Source organism: Salmo salar, chromosome 08 (genome assembly GCF_965601325.2).
Source record: "Salmo salar chromosome 08, fSalSal1, whole genome shotgun sequence".
Taxonomy (NCBI): Eukaryota; Metazoa; Chordata; class Actinopteri; order Salmoniformes; family Salmonidae; genus Salmo; species Salmo salar.
Window position 1 is genome coordinate 24,769,936 of NC_138298.1, and position 17,623 is coordinate 24,787,558.

Sequence of the window (17,623 nt, forward strand, 5' to 3'; positions counted from 1 at the left end):
TCAGTTCTGAATGGGGGCGGAGGAAGTAAACCCATTAGAATCCTATAAAAAGAAAGTATCCGAGATCATAAAATATCAGGCTGCCGCACTAAGCATTCACTTACTGCCAGAGAGACAGACTGGAAGTCGCTTGTCAAGTTTCACCCTGACCTTGTGAGCGTCAGCGTTTTTTTATTCATTGAAGCTCATCATTTTGATTTGATTTTTAGATTGACCTATTGGTGTTGCCATAAAAGTGGCATTTATGTCGATGGCAATAACCCGTTTCCTTTTCTGATTCGTTGAAAAGAGAACACTTACCGTTATTGACTTTATTCGCAAGCGGTCAACTTAACCACATGGACACAGTGTAACAGAGCGCGCGTTTCTGTGATACCTTTATGCGTAATTGGCTAGGTCCGGGTCGCCCGCTTTATCCAATTCGAATCAGTTTAAATTTTTTGGGCAACATTTCTAAACAATTGTTTCCCAAGGATGCTCGTCCTGACTCGGAATAGATTCTGGTGTGTTTTCGCGCTGCTTGTCGCGGCCTTGAGGATGGGAGAGTCGCAGAGAGCAGAGCGCTCCAAGCCAAACTCCATCAAAGCGGCTCTGTTGGGAGAGCCCACGCCGGCCACGAACCGTTCAGCCACCCTCCAACCCGGGATCACCAAGAAAGGCAACATCCTTGCGCAGGTAATCTCATCGTTCTCTTTACATTTACACACATATTACTGTAGTTATGATTTGATTGTAACAACTTTTGGCGTGGACATTGGTAATAATTTACTGTTTTGACATCCCTTTTCATGTTTTGAATAATCGTATTGGTATAAGTATTTCAGATGTCTCCGTTTTGCATTTAAATGGCAGGTTACAACTGTTCCAATACATGCGTTTTTGCTTTACGCGTGCCCCCAAACATTGCGCGTGGTGCCCAACTGCCCATGGAAGTTTTTTTGACGAGAACTAAAATAGCGGTATCAGCCCCTGTACCATGTAAACTCCTCTCATGTGTGAATCGTTATTGGAAATTACAGGGATTGGACCCCTCATAAACCTTAATTGCATCTCAGACCTTGACGCCACTGTCGGGTCCAACACGCTTCCAAGGCAAATCATTAACATGATCAGTAGAAATGTGAGAGAAAGTAAGTTAACACCGAGGATTATTTTCTGTCTGGTTCTTTTAATGTCATTAAACCGCTCCAGACGCTTTCTGGAATTATTAGACGGAACTGTGGGCTGAGTGTGAAGGATACTCTTACCGACCACTTAATATGCACTCCAGGTGTTATCAGTTCCTGCTGTTTCAACACAGTGGGGAATTAGCCTGGCTGTCTGCATAGGCCTGGTGCCTCGGGGTAAAGAGCTACACAGTGGTAGAAAAAGTAACCAATTGTCATACTTGACAAAGTCAAGATACCTTAATAGACAACGGAAAATGACTAAAGTAAAAGTGAAAGTCACCCAGTAAAATACTACTTGAGCAAAAGTCTAAAAGTATTTCAATTTAAATATAATTAAGTATCAAAAGTAAATGTAATTGCAAAAATATACTTAAGTAAAAGTATAAATCATTTCAAATTCCTTATATTAAGCAAACCAGACGGTGCCACTTACATCTGTTTAAAGCATGGATAACAAGGAGCACATCCCAATACCCCAACATAATTTACAAACGAAGCATATGTGTTTAGTGAGTCCGCCAGATCAGCGGCAATAGGGATGACCAGGGATGTTCTCTTGATAAGTCCGTGAATCGGATCATTTTCCTATCCTGCTAAGCATTCAAAATGTAACGAGAAAATGTATGGAGTACAAAGTACATTATTTTCTTTAGGAATGTAGTGAAGTAAAAGTTGTCAAAAATATAAATAGTAAAGTACAGATATCCCCAAAAATACTTATATAGTACTTTAAAGTATTTTTTACTTAAGTACTTTATACCACTGGAGCTACGCTATAGTTTGGTTCATGTGTGAATTGTAGAAAAGCATTCTACCTAATTAGTTCTCCAATTGTTTTATTTAAACTGGATCTCAGTTGCCGTACTGTATGTTTAGGTATATAATGGGTTCATACTGTATGTTTAGGTATATAATGGGTTCATACTGTATGTTATGGTATATAATGGGTTCACACTGTATGTTTAGGTATATAATGTCTTCATATTGTATGTTTAGGTATATAATGTCTTCATATTGTATGTTTAGGTATATAATGTGTTCATACTGTATGTTTAGGTATATAATGTGTTCATACTGTATGTTTAGGTATATAATGTGTTCATACTGTGTGTTTAGGTATATAATGTGTTCCTATTTTGTAGGTGAAGTTAAATAAATAGGATACATATATAAATAGTTCCCTCCCTCCCTCCCTCCCTCCCCTCCCTCCCTCCCTCCCTCCCTCCCTCCCTCTCTGTACCCCACCTGCTGTCTCGAACCTCTGAATGCTCGGCTATGCAAAGCCAACTGACATTTACTCTTGAGGTGCTGACCTGTTGCACCCTCTACAACCTCTGTGATTATTATTTGACCCTGCTGGTCATCTTTGAACGTTTGAAAATCTTAAAGAACGACCTGGCCTTAATGGCCATGTACTCTTATAATCTCCACTTGGCACAGCCAGAAGAGGTGTGGTTTCTACCTAGGTTCCTGCTTTTCTAGGGAGTTTTTCCTAGCCACCGGGCTTCTACATCTGCATTGCTTTCTGTTTGCTGTTTTAGGCTGGGTTTCTGTATAAGCACTTTGTGACAACTGCTGTGTAAAAATAGCTTTATAAATACATTTGATTAGAATTTTGACATATTCTCATGAGACTATTTATGAACATTTTATAAAGTAAATTAATATGAAAGTTGACAAAATTAGTTTAGATCTTTTTTTTTGTTGCTTTGTTATCAAATGTAAAAGGCAACACTGTTTATGTGATTTCTGGCATCTTCTTGAACAGTAGATGGCGCCACATTTCTGTTTTCCCTGTTACACATTTAAGCCAGCGTTTCACATTAAAAAAATAATAATAATAATTTCAACTCAACAGAGAAGAAACAGCTGATTCTTTTTGTCTTTTACAATCAAAGTGTTTATACCAGGGTAACTACTGGTTGGCTACAGTTTAGCTTTGGCTTGGACTAGTGTCTGCTGTAGGCTTATATAGGTCTCCAGAATGTCACTTGGAATGATACCAGTGGATGAAGTGGATATGCCTGTCTGTAGCCTATGTAGGGAGGTGTGTGTGTGTGTGTGTGTGTGTGTGTGTGTGTGTGTGTGTGTGTGTGTGTGTGTGTGGTGTGTGTGTGTGTGTGTGTGTGTGTGTGTGTGTGTGTGTGTGTGTGTGTGTGTGTGTGTGTGTGTGTGTGTGTGTGTGTGTGTGTGTGTGTGTGTGTGTGTGTGTGTGTGTGTGGGAGCTGCTCCCTACTGCTGAGAGCACTGTTCTGAGATCCTACCACTCAGACAGTGAGGATTAAAGGGAATAGCTTCAGTCTCTTCTGCGTAGTGGGAACCATTCCAGCCAACAGAGCTGTGCCAGACCTCTGTTTAAATGTCTGCTTACAACTTTACCATTGCAATAAACTGGAGTGGTTTGGATAGAATGGACCACTGGGGATGAGTGTGTGTATGTGTGGAGACCACCACCATACTGTTATAAGAGTGAAATGCTACGGCACATTTAGATGGCTAATGGTTTCAATGGGAGGTGGTGTGTCTCCCCGTCTCTCCTGTCTGCTAGAATGGTTTCCAACATTGTAACGTTACAGCCAGCACTCAACAACAGCCAGACATGAATCACGGGCCACAGGCAAACTCTATTGACCTGCTGTGTGGCATCTGAAGTGGTTGTTTATGATGTAAATCAAAGATAACGAACCTTGAAGTCTTCACTGGCTTTTAATTGGCAACGTGTGGCATCGATTTGTGATGGCTTATAGGATCTTTTGTTATAGTGTGGATGATACTGCGCAGTCAACCATGCAAATAGTGGGTCATGGTGATTGCTTTGTTTGCGACTAAAGGTCCTCACTAGCTTTTTATGTTAGATGATATACTCATAATGAACAACTTACTCTATAGAGAATGGCCTGACTCTGAAGTGAACCTGCCTTGATTTTTTGATTTGCACCAACACTTGTTCGGTGATCAGGGTGCCTGCCGGGCCAGAGACATGGGGTGGGTCAGAGACATGCGGTGGGTCAGAGACATGCGGTGGGTCAGAGACATGGGCCGGGTCAGAGACATGCGGTGGGTCAGAGCTGTGTGGGTCAGAGACATGCGATGGGTCAGAGACATGGGGTGGGTCAGAGACATGGGCCGGGTCAGAGACATGCGGTGGGTCAGAGACATGGGCCGGGTCAGAGACATGCGGTGGGTCAGAGCTGTGTGGGTCAGAGACATGCGGTGGGTCAGAGACATGTGGTGGGTCAGAGACATGGGCCGGGTCAGAGACATGGGCCGGGTCAGAGACATGTGGTGGGTCAGAGACATGGGCCGGGTCAGAGACATGCGGTGGGTCAGAGACATGCGGTGGGTCAGAGACATGGGCCGGGTCAGAGACATGGGGCCGGGTCAGAGACATGCGGTGGGTCAGAGACATGCGGTGGGTCAGAGACATGCGGCGGGTCAGAGACATGCGGTGGGTCAGAGACATGGGGTGGGTCAGAGACATGCGGTGGGTCAGAGACATGCGGTGGGTCAGAGACATGGGGTGGGTCAGAGACATGGGGTGGCTCAGAGACATGCGGTGGGTCAGAGACATGCGGTGGGTCAGAGACATGGGGCGGGTCAGAGACATGCGGTGGGTCAGAGACATGCGGTGGGTCAGAGACATGGGGTGGGTCAGAGACATGGGGCGGGTCAGAGACATGCGGTGGGTCAGAGACATGGGGTGGGTCAGAGACATGCGGTGGGTCAGAGACATGCGGCGGGTCAGAGACATGTGGTGGGTTAGAGCTGCGTGGGTCAGAGACATGCGGTGGGTTAGAGCTGCGTGGGTCAGAGACATGCGGCGGGTCAGAGACATGGGCCGGGTCAGAGACATGCGGTGGGTTAGAGCTGCGTGGGGGGCATCAGTGGAAAGCGGAGGTGTGAAACCTCAACTATTATAACCAATCTCTTCTGGCTGAACCTTGGGTATCTCTACCCTGTAGATCTATGAAGACGTTGGCGTAATGTTGAGGTTGTTATAATTGGTGATGAAGCGTTGGCAGAATATTACACCTTCCTTCACAGAGGCAGTGGATCAGGACATGAGTGATCGTCCACTTATAACACTTCTAAACTTCACAGTTTGAGAGACTATCGCCGTAATTCACCATCACATCCATGTCGTCACTTTCCCACATTTCTCCCTCAGATTCCTCCAACAGCAGACCTCAAAAGAAGGGTGTTCATTTTTATACAACATTATTCAAGCTGTTGAAATGTATTCCTTCAGGGCCTCCAATTCTCCGACATGAAAGGATATGCAAAAGATTGCAACATAAGCTCTCAATAAATCACCCCCACTGGCTCACTTTCAAAAGTCACAAATTAGAGACGGGGAGTCGGGGAGGGGAGCACGGCGGCCACCCAGAGAAGCCTGCAGGAAACCCGGGTGTAATTTGGGGTTTAAATGGTCAGATTAGTAAAGTTGGGCTCTATCCAACATGTCAAAGCTATTGGTGGATCTATATAGGAAGTACCATGACAGCCTAATGTTTTTTTGTTTCCCTCGGCTGTTGATAAAGTTTTGCACTGACTTTGCCGCTCTCCGCTCTCGCTGACTATAAATGTCACATGAATCACTTTGCGCTCCAACCTCAAGGTCAGGTTGTGACTGTCCCAAGTGATTCAATCATTACAATTAAGACAAGCTGCATGGGTGTGTGGCTCCGTCCCCTATTCCCCCATCACATTGAATTGACTTGAGTGAAACCAAACCGAAGTAACGCAAAGTAAAAGGCCCTCTTGACTGGGAGATGTTCAGACCTGATGCTCCTGGGTGGCCACTGGTTCCCAGTAAGTTAGAGAACCAGTACAGATGGATGGTATGGGCAGGGAACCTTCATCACCCTAACCTTTGAACCCACAAGGGGAAGTGGAGGCATGCGTACAGTAACAGTGGTTGGCTGTTTCTACCAGTGCCTGGACATCCATATAGTTTTAAGTAGTCTTAAAACGGTGTTTAATTCAACACAGAGATTATTTTAACAAGCCAGGACCGAATCGCTTAGGCTCCCCCTGTAAAAGTTGAGCGCTAGGTCCCCTCTCTTCCCCCCTCTCGCCCCGCCAGCACCCCGCCCTACCCCCTCCAGGGTTAAGTAACTGTTTAGTGATCTTAACGATCTGAGAGGGGGAAACAAAGCAGGCCGAGGTGTGAGTGCTAGTTAGCGCTAGGCTAGCCGCCGTCAAGGCTCCGTCTCCTCCGTCTCAGGGGTCCGGCGGGTCTCCTGGCTGTCTCTCAGCCCTCCAGTCAGGGGGGCCCAGCGGGTCTCCTGGCTCTCTCTCACCCCTCCAGTCAGCAGGCCCTGGAGGGCAAGTGTGGGCCCCAGATGGGCCATAATGGATATCAGGGGCCCTAGCAGGCCAGCAGAGTATCCTGAGGGGAATTCATTTCACTTCCCTCTGTACTTAGACCTGTTAATGAGAGTCAGGAGACACAGAGCCCTTCTCTATCCACAGGCTAACACCTCACAGCTACACCCAGCTCTGACTGGGGTTTCCGGCTTAGTCATGTGCCCTTCTTTTGATCGCTGCTGTTGGGCCAATATGGTTCTGAGTGTATTTAAAGAGTTAGGACATTGAGGTTTCTGCATTCTGATACGCTTCCATGACACTTTAACATTCTACACTGAGTGTACAAAACATTAAGAACACCTGCTCTTTTCATGACCAGGTGAATCCAGGTGGAAGCCTTGATCCCTTATTGATGTCACTTGTTAAATCTACTTCAATCAGTGTAGATGAAGGAGAGGAGACAGGTTCATGAAGGATTTTTAAGCATTGAGACATGGATTGTGAATGTGTGGCATTCAGACGGTGAATGGGCAGACAAAAGATTGAAGTGCCTTTGAACGTTGTATGGTACAGTAGTAGGTACCAGGCGCACCGGTTTCAGTCAAAAACAGTGACGCTGCTGGGTTTTTAATGTACAACAGTTTCCCGTGTGTGTCAGTAATGGTCCACCACCCAAAGGACATCCAGCCAACTTGACACAACTGTGGGAAGCGTTGGAGTCAACATGGGCCAGCATCCCTGTGGAACGCTTTCGACACCTTGTAGAGTCCATGCCCCTACTAATTGAGGCTGATCTGAGGACAATAGGTGTTCCTAATGTTTTGTATAGTCAGTGTACGGCAGCCATGTTAGCTCTCCATTAACATTACATGGGGAATATTTAAACACATTTATGTAACTGAATGTCTGGAATTAGAACAACATACAAAATGTTCCAAGTTGACCCAACTCTCTAAATTCAGCACATGACTCTGGTGTAGCCTATCTGGAGACTCTGTCACCAGAGTCACAGACCGATACAATCCAGGATTTAACCCGTCAAAGACCTGTGTTTTGAGTGATGAAAGAGCCAAAGTTGTATTCTTAAGGTTCTTATGACGCGTACGTGTTTTATGCTGTCCCTTTGTTATCTGATACTGTGAGACCGTCTCTCCTTAGAGGGCAGAGGGACGTTTGTTTACTTGGTGACATAGTTTATTAGACTCAGCTCGGTGCTGCTGACCGTGATTACCAATCACAGTTTCAGGTTTCCATGCTTGATTATCCAAGGTCAAGTTCAATTGCCCTCCAAGTTCTCTTAACGGTGTGTGTGTGTGTGTGTGTGTGTGTGTGTGTGTGTGTGTGTGTGTGTGTGTGTGTGTGTGTGTGTGTGTGTGTGTGTGTGTGTGTGTGTGTGTGTGTGTGTGTGTGTGTGTGTGTGTGTGTGTGTGTTACTGTTAAAACGCCAGTCTTTTAATCTTCTTAAGTGAATAGTGAGCAGAGCTCGCCTTTCTAACCAGACTTTTGAACGGTTTGAATACACATTCTGACAGTTGGCTAAATGACAGAATCTTACGTGTCACAGTTGCCCTGAAGTACAGTAGCTGCCTCATCTGCCGTGACTAGACTTGAGGTAAATAACACTCCACTAACTTTGTGTTGTGGTGTGAAGAACATGTGTTACACTCCTATCATATTATGATATCAGTCCTTAGGAATGGCTGATGCTGGGTAAATACGGGCAAATACAGAGTAAGGGACAGGTTCAAAGACTCATGTATCCTGGAGTTAAACTGGTGTATGCTGGAGATTGCTCCCTCCCTCCCTCCCTCCCTCCCTCCCTCCCTCCCTCCCTTTACCTTCAAAGCCCAGGCCACTTATAACACCACGAGAGCAGCACGAGACAGGACTTGGGAGCCAGGGACCTTCCCTCATCGCTCCGCGTCTGTCTCCCTCTTTATGGTCTAGCCTGCATGCCCAGAGAGGTACACAGCCCACTTCCTCTAACAGGGATAGCCTCTTGCTTTCATGTGATATGGTGCGTCTAGGGAAAATAGGGGACCGGGAGTGGCGGCGACACAAAAAAAAAGTGGCCAATAAAGTCAGCTAGTGGAGTCGTGATCAAATGAGACGCATCCAAACGAAACCGCCGCCTCCCCTCAGAGGACCGTGGCGTCAGTGAGGTGTTTTGAAACATGGCAAGATAAAGTGAGATTATCGGTCATTGGATTTCAAAGGGCTCCTGTGAAATGATGGAGGCTTGATGGAAGAGGTGAGGGAGGAAGGGGAGGATAGTGAGGGGAGGGAGGGAAGGGGAGAGGCCCTTCCTACAGCAGAGTACAGTACAGCTCCATTGTAATCAATCCTAAACTGCTTAGCCAGGAACCACCTGCTAAAAATCTGAGAGGCAGTATAGGGTACTGTAGGGCCAAAATATGTATCTTCACATTTCAAGATTAAAGGCTATTTTTCAACATCAGAACATAGCTACACACTTTCCTGTGGTGTTGATCTCATTGGTCAATGCTTCAGAGCATTGTGGGGTTAACCAAGTCTTATTTCTTCTTCTCTTAGGGCTAGTTAATTGTTCATGGGCAGCAGAGTTGCCAACGACCGGATACAACCTAGCTTCCTTTTCCGCTGAAGACCGGATGTGGGAACTCCGCTCAGGCGTTTTCTTTCATGCCTGCTACATTAGGTTATGGGCAGCCACAGGCCTAAATTGATACCACTGAACTTGAGAACATGAACATGATCTGAAAGTCTTGGCTATGACGATGTCATTGTGGACATAGGCTAGCATGTAAAATACCCTGTTAGCTCTACATTACATTCGCCTCGCTTCACTGCAGGAGAAATTGGGCACAAGCCCAGTTCAGAAACACGTCAACCTTTTATGGTTGGAAGGACTTGCTTTTGCAAGACTTATCAAGACATTTCCAATTATTATTATTATTATTATTGCTTAATGGTTTCACTTCCAAGAACGTATTATTGCTTAATGGTTATTAATCAATAATACCTTCTTGGAAATGTCTTGATAAATCTTGGAAAAGCAAGTCCTTCCAAACGTAAAAGGTTGACCTGAGCTTCAATAACAGCTGTGGCACCATTTAGGATATTACCGTGCTGCAACTTATTATTTTTCTGTTTCCTCTTATTGTCATTGTATTACTGGACGTTTATTAGTTTCTCCATGTGTTTTCAATGTGACAAACTCGACGTTGCTCACACAAGGTCCAAATACCTCTAAGCCTGTTCAGTTTATTTAAGCACATGGATATTAAATAACATCTGATCTGAAGATATTGAGATATTCGGGTTTTTGAGAGCCCGCTCGAACATGTGGTGTACATTTTGCTTTAGCAACAAGGCCTGTTATGGTGACGTAACCCTTCTGAATCCTAATCCACGTTCATTATTGTGACTGTAATGATTTTGTGTTCTAGTATTCACATGTTTATTATTCAATGCTTTGCAATGGTGGTCAGTTCTGATGCAGATATGTCAGTACAGCACCAGCCCGACGTAGAGCAGCCCAAACATGTTGCTATTTCGTCAATCTAACATTGGACGGAGAAAACCTAAATAGGCTTTTTGTGGCAATGTCTGTTGTCATTGTTGTGCATTTTTGGGGTTGGTATTGTGTAGCTCATACAAACTGGATACTAATGCATGTTGACGGGTGCCTGGTGGCTGGTGGCATGTTGCCTGGTGGCTGGTGGCTGATGTTGGAGTGGCCAGACCCCAGCAAAAGACTGAAAGAGCCTCATCGATCGACTCTGGACTTTGTCCAAGGAGGAGTTGCTTGTGTACAGTACAGTGTCCCCTCTCACTCGACATGTTCAAAACTCTCTCACAACACTATATAATCTGACTACGATATTATTTCATTTCAACTCGTTTGCCCTCATACTCGTGCGATGCTGGGGGCTACCAGACGTTACGCCATGTGTAAAAAAAAAAAGTACAATCCCGTGGTTGTGTGTATTGCTGTATGCACTTGTTGTGGAAAAAGTGAGCCGGGCCCTTTCGTTATGGCTGCCGTGTGGACTGTGGTTGAATGGTTGCTATGTTTATGGACACACCGCGCTTCTACCTCGGTCATCTCGGTTCACCTAAATCAATGCGTTCAGCAGACCCGGTTGGTGGCTGAGGAATGAAGGAAATCACATTGAATTGTTATCACGTTGCCATCGCTTCACCAGACTACGGCCTATGTCTCAGGCACTGTCTGAAATGGCATCCCGTTTGCCTAAATAGTAGACTTTTGACCAGGTGCCATTTCAGACGTACCCTCAGGGATCTTAGAGAATCAATCTGGGGAATTATGAGATGGAAAAGTAAGAAAAGAACCACGGATGCCAAATACTTGCTTTTCAAATCCCCAGGTACCCAATTAGAAAAACGGTTGGTCGCAAAACGGACTAACTCCATAGCCAAGTGGTGCTATTATCCAATGACTGCTTCATTGAACTATTTAGGCTTCTGAAAGCCATCTCGATATAGAGTGAACCTTGACTTGTGTTTTTCTTGGGTGGGGATACGGTAATGGCTCCATTGTTTGGAATATCTGAAGATATTCCTGGCCGTAGGTTGGCACGTAGAAGCTGAGTGAGAGGCAGTGAGAGGCAGCTGTCCCCCTTCTCTCTCTCTCTCTCTCTAGTCTACGGACTGTTTTCCACCGTTGGAAAAAGGTCTGGTTCTTCAGAAGGAATTCCTACAGAACACACTCTGCTAATCTGCTTACTGTCTTGAGCAATTTCTGTTGGACTTTTTAAAGCCGTCACATAAAAATGCCATGGGAGACAGGGAAATTAGTGACGGTTAGGAGAAGTAGTGGAGTCTAGGAGTGGGGTTTATATGACTGTAAGTGGAACCAAAAGCGTTTTCCGTCATGTCTGGTAACCATTACCGACAAAACATTATGTTTTTATGATGCAATTATAAAAAACGGCAACGTTATGGGTGACAGGTTTGTTGAAAGTTAGCCTGAGTTGAACCGCAGTGTCACTGTTCCCTAACTAATGACTGTACGTGACCGTATTAGTGACCTTAGTCCAATACCTAGTGACCTCGTCCAGAGGTTTCAGACCTCTTGGCATAGCCGCTAAGATGTTTTACTAACAGCCACATGCAGGGACCAGGGTTCGAGTCCCGGTCGGGGCTACCACCCTAATAAACCCCAATATTATCAGTTGATTTATTATTTTGTAGGTTCCCAGCCCATACGGCCTAACAAGACACTAACTGATACATACATGTGATCATTATCCATGATTCTAAATGTGTCTGTTTTGACATCTACAGGTGTACCCATGCAGCAGCGATAAGGAGTGCACTGTAGGAAGCTACTGCCACAGCCCTCAGCAAGCACCCTCCCGCTGTCTCACCTGCCGACGGAGGAAGAAGCGTTGCCATAGAGATGCCATGTGCTGCCCCAGCAACCGCTGCAGCAACTGTACGTTGTCTTGACTGACCTCTCTTACTTCTTAAGTCGGCATTTCTAAATTCGGTGTGAAGTGAAAACTTGTCAGCACACCATGCCTCTGTCATATTACAAGAACATTCCTAACAGACATCCTGGATGGGTGTCATGCAACAGAGAGGGATATCTATCTAGTACAGAGGAAATGTAAATGGGGCGGCAGGTAGCCTAGTGGTTAGAGCGTTGGGCCAGTAACCCGAAAGGTTGCTGGATTGAATCCCCGAGCTGACAAAGTAAAAATCTGTTGTTCTGCCCCTGAACAAGGCAGTGTTCCTAGGCCGTCATTGAAAATAAGAATTTGTTCTTAACTGACTTGAGGGAGCAATGAGGGAGCAATTACATTTAAACCATATTGAACACATGCTTTCTACCCATAGGTCAGCACTGAATTCTCTGCTCTGTGTTCTCTGAGAGATGAACTGCAACAGACATGAATGATAACCACATGTACTAGTCACGGAGTAGCTGTAATGGCAATATGACCTCTAATAACACAAGTTAAACAACTGTCATTGACCAACCTCATATATAAATTCATATAGAAGACGGAATATGTATCTATCAAACCCTGGCTTGTCTTTAGCTGTAATGAAATCAATCAATCATGACTATGTGGTGGTTGATCTCACCTCTAACTTCTCTCTCTCCGCTGGCCGTATCCATGTAGATGTCTGTGTCCCTATCTCGGAGAGCATCCTCTCACCTCACATCTCAGCCTTGGACGACCACAACAAGCTCTCCACCAAGGACAGCACTGTCGACTGGAAGAAGAGTGGGAAAGCAGCGCAAGCCAAACACTCTATTAAAGGTAGCCATTTCACCTACTTGTTATACAGCTTTAACAGACCAGGGTTTAAATAGTATTTAAAATCTGCTTAAAATGCTTTGAGTGTTCGATTGAGATTGCCTGGAGAGATGGGTGGGGTTTGTACTTCTGGAACTACTCCATTGGTTCCATTGCACCAGGCACGCTTAGTCAAGCACAGCTGTAGTATGTGAAAGATCTTCGATACCAGTTGAACCCAGGTCTGAAGACTGCCTCTCGGCCTGGCCTGGGAGAAGATATACAGTCATATGAAGGGATCTCTGTTTCCTTTTCCAATTTTGCAAACGCAATATCTCTGGCTGTTCCTGGTCCACGGCGCTGAATCTCTGTTGTCCCTGTTCTCTGTTACTTGTCTGTAGTCACACGAAGTTAAAGAGATGCCAGTCCGCGAACGACCGCTATAATTACCCGCTAGCTCGTATATCAGCTGCGAACCTCAGAGACCACGGCTCAGCATGGGGGCCTGGCTGAGAGAAACCAAACCACAGTGGCCCCTTGCTGTTCCCCACGGCACCTACATAAACCAGGCATACAAACACTCTCGCTGACAGCACCACGCTGTCTCATATACATTTGTGAAACCACAGAATGTAGAGTTGGCGAGGTTCGTAGGGGTATTAATAACTGGAGTTATTATTGAGTCCCCTTTTGGCATTCGTTTTAGCCTGATTCAACAAGTGAATAGGCCTACACTTCGTATAAGCAGTGTTGTTGTCAATAAAGTTCTACCTCTAATGAGACACCTTAATGGCGGTGCAATAAATGCCCTCTGGAGAAAGGAATAGCCGCAATGCAAAATGCCAGTATAAAAAAGGGTGCGGTGTTTGAGGTCATTTTGAGTAAACGCTAGGCCTATTCACTTTTTCATTTGCGTCTGACTCTCATCTTGCTTGCCTCTGCAACTCAATTGCAGTGACATTGGAGGGAGAGTCGAGAGATCAACACAACATATTAAACATTCCATTCAGGCAGAGCACTGAGTGGGAACTTCATGTTGTTGATTGGAACTTCATTTCGAAACAAACCCCTTACAAGAAACGGTTTTGCCAGAGTTACAGGACGGCTGGGGTGGGTCGAGAAAGCCCCTCTGGCACAGGGGAAACTGGGTTGTTTCACAGAAAACTTGCGTGACTAAATAACATGGATCATAAATATTTGTCGTACTAATTACATCCTTTGAAAGACTATATAAACCTGTAATATAAATCTCCTGCCAAGAATATCAAGTTCTACCCGAAATAGGTTAATTTAGTTGATAAATCTGAGGACATTTCCAGTCCACTAATATAATAGCCCTGTAATGTAATTTGAATTGAGATGAAAAGAAAGCTAGAGGTATGGTTGAGCTCTTTCCTATGGAAGTCAAAACAAAGATAATGGGCATTTCCTGTGGCTTAGTAGTTGGGGGATTTTCCCTGTAGAGTGTACTGTACATTTCACATGTAAGAGCATGATTACTCTCTACATATTGATGAATGGCCATGAATTGTCCATGCTCTAAACCAGGGTTTCCCAAACTTGGTCCTGCCACCATCCCTTGATGCACATTTTGGTTGTTGCCCTATCACAACACAGCTAATTCAAATCATCAAAGCTTGATGATGAGTTGGTTATTTGAATCAGCTGTGTAGTGCTAGGGTTTGGAAAACCTTGCTCCAAACCACACATAGATTCAATGTTTTACATTCCACAGTCTAGAACAGGGATGGGCAACTTTGATGGTGGTGAGGGCCACAAAAAAATCTGAATTCATCATGTGGGGCCACAGTTGCTCCATCCATCAATGGGGACCCCCTGGGCTCTAATTCGACCTTGATATATAGCTGGCCGCTGAGTCCGAGGGCCTTCCCCGCAGACCGCCAGTTGCCCATCCCTGGCCTAAATAAGGAATGGTAATAGAATCCACAGTAGGTTATATAGTATTATATACTAGTACATGCAGTAAAGGGTCAGAGTATATCAATACATGCTGAAAAGTAAGAAAAGGTCTATGTTTTGCATGTGCACCCTACATCTTCCCTCATACTAGTCCATGTTAAGACTCCTTTCTCTCCATCCCTTGACCAGGACACGAGGGCGACCCGTGCCTGCGCTCGTCAGACTGCTCCGTGGGCTACTGCTGCGCTCGCCACTTCTGGACCAAGATTTGCAAGCCGGTGCTGCGGCAGGGCGAGGTGTGCACCAAGCAGAGGAAGAAGGGCTCCCACGGCCTGGAGATCTTCCAGCGCTGCGACTGTGCCAAGGGCCTCTCCTGCAAGGTCTGGAAGGACGCCACTTCCTCCTCCAAATCCAGGCTTCACATGTGCCAGAGGATCTGAAGGGTGAGGCAGGGCTGTCCGCCGAGGCCTTTCTCTTTGTCTTCCTCCGACCTGCTTTCGGGGGAGGAGAACCAGGAAATGACATGAGATGAGAGACTGGGAAAGAGAGATTAAGAGAGAGAATGGAAGATGCTAAGGGCTGGTTGATACCCAGCAAACTAAAGCAAAGAAGAAGGTTCTTCTGAGAACATATGGCACCGTTCCATGTATGATCCTTCCTGTTTGGTTGTGTTCCAGCTCAGAACATTCCCACAAACTTCTGAGAATGTTGCATTCATCATTAAGTTGTTCAGCGGGTTCTCGGGGACTTTATGCAAAATAACTTCTTTATGCCGAAGGCTCTTCACAAAGTTGGATGTGGTTTATGTACAAGTTCCTTATAATGTTGCATATATTTTCACGTCATGAAAAGAAAAGACATATCTTTATTACAGCCATCATTAACCAATGGCATAGAAACATCATCCTCTTCCTATCTCTCCTTATGAAGGCAAGACTGCTGTGATGCACCCTTTGTTTACTAGTTCTGCTTGTTTTTGGCACATATTTCACATATGATATTTTCACACTAAGGGAATGACAGAACCCCAGCTAACCGATACAAGCTCTATTGTAATCTCACTATTCTGATTCTATTTGTAATGTTCACTCCAATAGTGTAACCAATGTGGGAATCTCCAAACGAATAGACGCCTACAATAACAATGACTCTCAAACCAACATGTAGGCTCAACCATGCTAGTACAGAACAAAAAGCAAATATGCTTTGTATAGATTATGAACATAGATATACAGGTTACTGTCAAAATAAAGGAATCACCAACATAAAGTGTTTCAATAGGTCCTTGAGCAACCACGATCCAGAACAGCTTCAGTGCACCTTGGCTTAGATTCTACAAGTGTCTGGAACTCTGCTGGAGGGATGTGACTCCATTCTTCCATGAGAAATTCCATCATTTGGTGTTTTGTTGATGGTGGTGGAAAATGCTGTCTCAGGCGCCGCTCCAGAATCTCGCATTCGTGTTCATTTGGGTTGAGAACTAGCCTGGATTTGTCTCAGTTGAGTCTTAAGTGTAGACGTATGCCATAGTAAGGCTATTAAGAGCCTGGAATCCAAACATGTTTAGTTTTCTATATTTTGATAGAATCCAGGCTAGAATCCAAACATATTCAGTTTGATTGCAGGCTAGAATCCAAAGAGATTCAGTTTGATTGGTTCAACCACAGGACTGGAGGGTCAGTGGTGTAGAACTGATACCAGACCCCAAAGTGCCTCTAGTCTTCAAATGACATCCATATGACTGGAGCTGAGACCACAACCAGGAATCCAGGAATTCAATCAGGACATATTGAACACATGGTTTTATCTGTTACTACTACTTACAATTTCTGAAAATATTACCGTAATTGCAAATATGCCCAATAACCTTTTGGTCTTTCCCCCACATTTGCAATCTGTATTCAATTGATAATGATAATATAATTCACTATACAATACCTATGAAATGTGACCTGCACCTTCTAGAATGTTTTTATCTTTTTTATTTGTCATGAGTCTGGGAAAATGCTTACTTTTTACACGTCTTACTGGATGTACAGTGTACCTACCTGCTCATTGTTTTTCATATTAGATGATTTTCAATGTTAAACTTAACCAGTTGTTCACTACAGTACATAGTCAATGCAATAATATGTACCTCCATTTTGTTTTACATTTGTTTTCCAGGCACCATTTCCACCAGTTTTCTAACGTCAATAAGCTCTTATATTGTATATAATGAGGAAATGATTGAAATTGTATTTAAGAATCAATGTATATCATGTACAGATGATAATAAACATTAGAAAGATATTAAGGTAACAACAAAAAGGACTGGGTGAGATGATTAAAAGGGGACATTGCAGCAAGGTTAGTTCAAGTCTGCCGCGTAGGCACTGGTGGTCCTGGGTGGGCTTGGGCCCAATCAGATTGTGCTGTGTTTATAGGCTCTCTACTTGTCAGTGTTCCAAACGGGACATTATTGGTATTTTTACCTAAACATGCAAACACAATCAGATAGACTTCATAGCAAGCAGTGCACTGGAATGACGTTCAGATGAACTGGAATGACATTCACTTTCATGGGATGGGTGGCCAAAAATAACTAACTGAAAGCCACACACCTAATAAGCCACGAATATGACCGCATTGAGGCAAATGTCACTGTCCTACTGTTTTCAGCAGATATTTTCTGTGCATTTACAGTGATGGATGAATAAATAAAGAATGTATTTTGTATTACAAACGACTTGTTACTTTACTGTTATCAATAGTTGATACCAGAACACTCTGAACACTGTTTAGTAGGCCTAAAAAAACGTGCTATCTAGAACCTAGAAGGTTCTTTGGCTGCCCCCATATGAGAACCCTTTGAAGAACCCTTTTTGGTTCCAGGTAGAACTCTTTTGGGTTCAATGTAGAACCCTTTCCACAGAGGGTTCTACATAGAACCCAAAATGGTTTTACCTGGAACCAAAAAGGGTTCTCCTATGG

General features: G+C 44.5%; 1 protein-coding gene across 1 annotated transcript; it reads left to right on the forward strand.

Moving 5' to 3' along the window:
* Window positions 1-78: 78 nt before the first annotated feature.
* LOC106610362 (dickkopf-related protein 2) lies at window positions 79-17,375 on the forward strand. Its single transcript, XM_014209683.3, has 4 exons — window positions 79-675; window positions 11,769-11,919; window positions 12,614-12,754; window positions 14,840-17,375. The coding sequence occupies exons 1-4, from the start codon at window positions 475-477 to the stop codon at window positions 15,088-15,090; spliced, it is 744 nt and encodes a 247-aa protein (XP_014065158.2). The 5' UTR covers window positions 79-474; the 3' UTR covers window positions 15,091-17,375.
* Window positions 17,376-17,623: the final 248 nt, after the last annotated feature.